Below are 8139 nucleotides of genomic sequence, written 5' to 3'. Positions count from 1 at the left end.
TCAATTGAAATATTTATTCAGAATCAAAGTATCGGAATTTCCTACATATTGTTACCAGAATAGGCTTTTTAAAGCAATGTGGATGGCCAAGACTTTTTGAACAAGACTATACATCTTTCATCTAGTGTTTGTTTCCCCACTTTATATTAGTAATTCAATTAAAATCAATAAATCGCCCTCATTTGAGTTTTCTTTCTCTACAAGGATAAGACCTCATAAACTGAAAATGATCAAAGTCCATTTTTTTTTCTACAAAAAGAAAAATTACATTTATTTTCAATACATTAATACATGAAGTATTCTATGACATCCTTTAAGATTCATTATTTATTACTAAAATATAACTTACTCTAGACGATCTTTAGAGAAAATCCTTTAACACTTGTAATTCTTAAAACAAACACGAGTGTTACAGTACATAAATGCAACGAAAGATTCCATTCACTATCTATACGAACACTTCCATTTACAACAGAATGCCTGATTTGTTGTTTATTCCGTCATTAAAGAGAAGGAGCTGCTCAATCCGGGATCAAGCATTAAAATAAAGTACACCAATTTACAGTGCCATTTTACAAAGCTTAATACAACTAAATGATACAGCATAAACACAAAATTAGCAGATTTACCAGTGAATACGAATTAACACTCGGTTACGTTCGAAGAACATTTTTTCGTATGTTTCCTCATGTATTTTACATTTATGTAGGTACTTACCGACTTTAGAAATATTTAGAAATTATACTTATTACATACGGTACTTTTTCGAAATCAGTACATACAAGTATTATAAATATTAAAAATAGTGTATGATAGTCCTTACTAATACACTAATCCAAAACACCCTAATATAACAACTTAATTGCAATCTTGCAGATATGAAGTTTTGGAAGAATTATTTCAATTATGATGTACTTTTGTTTTGAACATAACTCGCCCGCTTAGAGAGCTGTAAGAAGAGATTCAGTGGCCCGCCCATCACAGGAAGATATGATTTTGGATGTACAACGGGATTTCTCACCATTCTTGGCTTTTACAATTTGTTTGTTTAAAAAATAAAAGCTTTTGTGTTTTGCAATGTCTTTGGTAATGAGAAAAAATCAGTAGTCAAATATCATTCATTCACTCAGTTGAAAAATCAGAAGCAATAGTGTTGAAACTCGTATACATTTCCCTTGACACTTTTTTTCTCATAAATGAAAGTGTGTTTCGAGACGTACAAAACTTCGACCTTAATATGTATGTAGAGAAACTTCTGAGATATATATATATATATAAAAAGAATATACACATCAGACTAGAAACTTATCTTTCATGTTACAACGTTCATGAGAAAAAAATCGTGCACTACATTCATTTTAAACCACGACTACACTCATAATACAATATATAGTACTTCAAAATAAATCTCAAAATATAAGAATTGTTATTAACAAACAATATTCCTCAGAAATATTTCTTGTGCATTTACACACAATCGTTCACGGGTTACTAAATGAAAAGTAAACCATAGTAATTAAATACACACGTTCATATGTAGTAGCAACGAACACATAACTAGCTTATTAACCCAAATACGATGGAACGTTTAATTACGAGAGAATCGCCTATTTCGAATAAGACATACGAGAAGTAGCATGAGATATCTCCCCCTCAATAATACTGGGATGAAAGTACGTAACTAGAACTGCTTTAGAGATTGGTATCAATGATGTCTACCCCGTATAGGATTTCTCCACGGCATTGAAAATTAACATCAGAGCATTTACTGGTGTCATTAAAGGGCAACAGACGGAAGGGAACCTGAACCAATACAACGAATGACTTGAACTTCAAACATACTCAATGGTCCTCAACATCCCTTCTGCATAATTTAAGTTTAGAATGTAAAATAGTCGCCTACAAAATATTATTTCAACTACAGATTCAGGAACGAAATATCTTTCTGGTACTTTCGCAGTCCGGCTGATTCAAGTGAGAAAAAGAAAAGGCGAATCAGGCTTAGTTAAACATTTACTTTCTTTCTACCCATTACATTAACGGTAACTAAAAGCTTTTAATTATATAAATCGGATTGAGTTAAGGCATTTTTTTCCTTCTTGATCGAGAGAGAGAGAGAGAGAGAAAAAGGAATTCTGTGATAATACAATATCCTACAACATCATACTTTGTACAACATATCACACAACATGCGCATTACTTTACGATTTCCAATGACTGGAAAGTCTTATACTCAGTTTTCTTTATCAGTCAGTCTTCATATAAATACAGATCAACTTACAGCAATACATCAAACCAGGTAAATGAATATACATTCTTACGTTTATATAAGAATCATTCTCGAGTCAAATATATGCTAAAAAATATGTTATTATTATATTTAAATGTGACAACATTTAAATAAAGCATCACAACAATAACGAAATACACGCGTAAGTTTTTACAGATCAAAATAAATGAATACATTCTTTCGAGTATATAAGAGCCAAACGCATGCTAAAAAATAATGATTTTATATTACAGTATATTCACACACATACAACTTCAGAACGAGGCAGAAAAATACCTCCCAGATTTTTTTTCTTCACAAACAAAAATAAATTATCAAGAAGGCACAACGAAAGACTGACTAGATAGCACATGCTCATGTTAGTACATGTAAATTTCTCTTCTTTTAATAAATGCATACCTTGTCTACTGTCAAATCGAGTACGGAAACCAAGGTAGAATGACGCAGGAATGTCAAATACAATTCAGAAAATACATATATTTATTTTGTTAAAAAAATAGGACATGCTTACAATTTATTTACTATGATTAATTCTAATTTATATGCAGTGAAACATCCAAACTTTCTGAACATATAATTAAGTAGAATTATAAACCCTTTGCTAAACACATATCATACATACAAACATTAAAAATTCTGTCAGAGAATGTGCTAATGTCATGTACACTGAATTTCTTGGAACTGTCTATTAAGCGTCATTAGTTGATCCATTAGTTTTAAGTACTATAGTAATTATCACACTTTATATACTGACAAATACCCTATCAAAACAAGGAATCCACTTCAAATATAAACGGCAAGGTTATCGGTAAAATACTTAACTTTAGTATGTTCAACCTTGATGAGAAACTTCTACTATAATACTGATTATTAATTACAATACTTAGAATCAGATCTTAGAAATTATTCGAACCATTTTGTTTTAACATATATATCTATATATGTATATCTGACTTTCTGCATTAGGGATTCATGTGGAACTGAGACATGTTACCTCTAGTATTTTTCTCTTTAAACTCGTTTTTTGTACAACCATCATTTGTACTCTCCGAACAAGCAGTACAATCTGAGACCTCTAAAAGGCATTTCATGAGAACAGGATCGAACACCTGTTAACACATTAAAACACATGTTATGGGCTTAAACCTAGATGACAATACATCAATCTGTGCCTTGCATAGTTCATTCGCCAGCTGAGTCCGGCAGAGAGCGCTCGAAGAGGCATAGAGCTCGATGAACGAACTCATACTGTTCTCCTGTCTGGATCATTCCACCTCTGAAAAACAAATTTTTCTATGTATACTACTTGAGCAATTATATCGTTTAACAAATTAAAAATTAAGACTATGGAATTTTGGGCTAGTTGAAGCGAGCGTTAACGAAGCTTCTACTATTTGAATCGATTGGTACTTGTGTGTCTGTCGGTCTGTTCCATGATAAAACTTTATCTATTCTGATGCAACTTGCTACGTACACTCATGTCCAAAATTATTGTCGCACATCTATAACTGTCTTCTTGTAAGAATATAATTTGATAATGATTTTGCAGGGTACTTTTGATACTGATACTATGTGTATAATTGGAAAATGTGTATTTATGGTAAATTTCATAGGAAAAGAATTATAAATACGAAAATTATAATGAGTAAAATAAAATGATGTTGAATGGACAAGAAAATTTTATTTTCGTTTCATTGTTCTTATTTACTGCTCTTTTGACATTTGCCACATACATGTCTTTGCCGATTATACACATACTAGCATTATAAGAAATACCGGGCGAATTCGTTATCAAATTATATTCCTAGAACAACATATTTATAGTCATGCGACAACAATTTTGGACATGAATGTACCTTTCTTCTACTTGCAGAAGTTTGAGGTTGCAATCTATTACGTATAAGGGGAGAAAAGGGTGTAAAATCCAACTCATGTTGCAAGTTTATACATGTACATGGAAGACAATTCTCAAATATAAACCACTGATATATATATCGGGAATATTCCCAAAGCTTAGGGTTAAAATTTGTCACAAATTAAAGTCTAATTCACCCCCACCCACTCTGTCAATTTCAAAAAATATATTATACGATGATTTTCCTTCATTGGCGCAATATATACTCCATTTTTTGAGGCTTCCCAATCATCTTCTCCGCAGGGTAAAGGAGCCTCAAAAAATGTACTAATCACCTTTAAATTAGTCAAGTATAAAGTCCTGGAATAACCCTCCTATCCACACACACCCCTGATTTCTTTTATTTTCCACGATAAATCGTCTAAAATTCATTTGGCTTGATACAACATTATGTATATTTTCTTTGACTCTTCTCTGTAATTCCCTGTGCTTGAATTAAAACCAGTCAACAATACACGGTGAATTTAGCTCCCCTAATGTGATATGGATTAATCTTCCTAGTGGTAAATATATAATCTAAGATATATTTCATAAAAATATTATATTTTCATGGATTACGTTGTAAGTTTTCAGGCTACACAATTATTCTCACTGTTTGGATTTAAAATCGATTGAGAATGATAGTGAACTACTCCCCACCTCCTTTCAGTTTTACGTCCCACGGTTATGCCGGTTAGGATAAAGGGGACGGTGATGATGAGAAATGAGTGAAATGGTGGAATGAAGAAAGTGGGAGGAAACGGGAGAACCCCGAGAAAACCCACGAGCACGGTCCACCACAAAGTCCAAACGGCGCGAGCTGGATCGAACCAGGGACCCAAGCACCGGAGGTGAACGCTCTACCACTGAGCCACCGCGCCCCCAACTTTCCTAAATGTTATTCGATTTCAACACAATATGATGTGTGCGTTAAGTGAGGTTATCACATACTTCCTACACCTGCAGTTGAAATCAACCAAATACGTGGACTCCCCCCCCCCCCCCAGATAGATTACAACTTTCCTTTTAAAAAAAAACTATTTTGTTGAGGAGATCCGGGTTCTGTTCTATTTGTATTTATTTTGTAATAAATAGAAAGTTGTCTATTACAAAATATACAAACATTACTTAAAAAGTAGTTAACAAGGGGCCAAGACAACATGATCAGTCACCAATTACCGCTGAGTTCATTTTTCTAATCGCTGCCTTAACCTAGATTTTTGGGTAATTCATATTCTGGTCACACTGTAATTTCTATAGATGGCAACACTCAAAATTCTTCCGATTCGTATTTTTAGGTGTAGAATAACATTATCTATTATTGTACGAAATTACATTTCATTATCTCTTTTCACTTACGAAAAACGGGCAAAAGCTTTTGTGTCATTTTTAGTAGTCTCTCCCCATAAGTCATTTTTGCAGTCTCAATCTTGCATACATTTTTTTTTTTCAATGTTTAATAAAGAATTATAGTTCTATGAAAAAATTCTTACGAATGTTAACCTGCTGTACTCTTTCCGTAAACCTTGCTATGGGATTTGTTTCTATACATCGTAAGATCTAGCACAGAGTGTCTATTAAAATTCCAAAATGAAATTTCGTGACCTTTTCACCAAATCATAAAATTTTCTAAAATTTTCAAGAGCGAATTTGGGTGCGAATTAGGCCAAATTTTCATCCATGCGATACAAACGTATTTTGCTTGCAATTTGGTAGCGTCTAAAGCCGATCATAGACATTTTTGGTGGTGAATTTTGACGTTTTATAGAACAGAATTTTTCAATCTGTACTTACATTTGCACAGTTAAAAAAAATCGTGACCCAAATTTCGTGAGTTTCATGACCGTTTTTTGATTTCGTTACTTTTTCGTGACTTTCGTGACCGATAGACACCCTGTAGCATATTTATACTATTGTTAATTTCAGTTTCCTTTGTTACTTTGATGTTGTAAGTGCATGAATGGAAGTTCTAACTGAGCATCTTCCTTAAAATTAAAATAAAGTACTGTCCATAAAACGGCAGTACTGTGTACCGTAATTCCGAAGAATTAGAATTACACATTTCAGTTTCAAAATGATTCAGAACAATATTTGCCAACAAAGAGGATAAAAAGTGTTCCATAATTAATCCGTCACACAGTGGTCCGAATAGCGAAAAAGGTGGACAAAAGTCATTTTGCGAAATGCAAGTTACAGACACGAAAGAGTTGTAACAATCGTCTTCGAGAATCAGTTCATGAGAATGACATGATATTCACTGAATTCTCTCTTTGGTGCCGGAAACTGCAGACGTCCCAAAATGGCGGAAGTTTCGTTGCAGGAAATTACCAAATATGTGACTTGAGTTTGGGAAATTATTTTCGGAGAAACCACGATAATGAAGGGCCATATTGTAATTATTATACACAGGGTATAGTATTGTGTACGTGACACAGTTAGAATGAACAACGTGTATTGCATCATAGTAGTTATAATAAATGCACATATTAGTACTCGTGTGTATAGGAGTACTACAGACTACTTATAGAGTTTTAAAAAATGTATACACATGTACACCACGAAATTTAAACATGGATAACAGTCGATAGTTGTCAATATGCTGTGTAAGTTTGTCTACTTCCGTCTATTACAGGAAATATGACCTTGAAATCATGCCACTGAAGGTGGCTGGCTGGGGTGGCGAGATGAGCAAGAGATAAGCACGTAAAGCAATTGTGTTTATTTGACAGTGGACGCACACGGGGTGAGATGGAAACGACAGAACCTCAAAATTTGTCCCATTTGGAGTTCGAACACTCGGTCCTCCATGCACACATTCGATCTTTTGAGTGTATTTTTAATATATTACATGGATCAGATTTTCAGAAATGGAAAGCGAGTGCGAAAGATGGAACCCGTCAAATATTCGAAAGCAGAAAACAAATTATCCAAGAGAGGTTCGTAAGTATACAAGGCCTCAGTGTGAATATACCCAAGAAAGGTTATGGAACTACCAAATGATAGTAATAAAGCCCACAGGTTCTTTGCAGAATCTTAAAGAGCTTCAGAGATAGCAGAGGTGGATCAGCAGTTAACCTCACGTTTCGGAGCTATCTTGACAACAATTTCCTGTGGACATGACATACACATTGCAAAATTCAACACGTACAGCATCGAAACTGCTCTGTTATTTGTGCGATTATACCCATGGTACTACATGCCACCCACCGTGCACAAAGTTCTTATTCACAGGTCAGTAATTGTGCAGGCAGGTCTTTCACCAATTGGGGAGATTTCAAAAAAAGGCCCTTGAATCTAGACACAAGGATGTGCGTAAATACAGAGAACACTCGAAAAACCTCAAGAGTAGCCAGTAATTCGGATCTTTCAAAGACTGATGTTGAGTTCGGATCCAGTAATTTCCGCCTTGGAAGGACTCGCAAAGAAGAAAACCCAGAAACTACCTCACAATGTGACTGCGATACTGAAAATAACCACACAAGATGACAAGTCTGCAACTACTGCGTCTGAAGATGAATTAGGCTTGTAACCAAAACGTTTATTGCGAGTGCTTATTAGCATAATCAACTACTTTTACTTTTGCTGCGCTATATTGGATCCTCTATTTTTAATTTCAAAACTTAATATGAAATTCGTATGTGCCTCATACCGATTTCAGCTCCGTAACCTCCATTTTATACATTCTTCCGCCATTTTGAAATTTACAATTTTATTATCATTGTCATTTATCATAATTTGTAATTTGTGATCGTGCAAACCCCCCTGTACCCAATTTGAGTATCACTTTTGGTCCACCTTATTGGACCCGCCATTTTGAATTTTTCATTTTTGATATCAAATTCGTAATCACCAACCTTGAAGACAATCATAAACACAGTTTCAGAACTCTTCTCTATTTTGTCCGCCTTTTTCGCTAATCGGACCACTGTGTCAGTTAGTTCGAAAATCGGAAAAC

At 34.1% G+C, this 8139-nt stretch overlaps 1 protein-coding gene across 2 annotated transcripts in view; it reads right to left on the bottom strand.

Moving 5' to 3' along the window:
• Nucleotides 1-240: 240 nt before the first annotated feature.
• The window catches only part of LOC145662672 (tyrosine-protein phosphatase non-receptor type 5-like), a 52895-nt gene continuing 44996 nt past the window's right edge, over nt 241-8139 (bottom strand). For both annotated transcript variants that reach the window (XM_081728485.1, XM_081728486.1), the window contains exon 7: nt 241-3566. In XM_081728485.1, the coding sequence (XP_081584611.1) occupies nt 3473-3566 (94 nt within the window). In that variant the 3' untranslated portion in view covers nt 241-3472. The remainder of the gene's footprint in view (nt 3567-8139) is intronic.

The sequence above is a fragment of the Thermobia domestica genome, chromosome 10 (assembly GCF_964235325.1).
Source record: "Thermobia domestica chromosome 10, izTheDome1.hap1.1, whole genome shotgun sequence".
In the NCBI taxonomy this organism is placed as follows: Eukaryota; Metazoa; Arthropoda; class Insecta; order Zygentoma; family Lepismatidae; genus Thermobia; species Thermobia domestica.
This window is presented reverse-complemented; position numbering and strand designations above follow the sequence as displayed.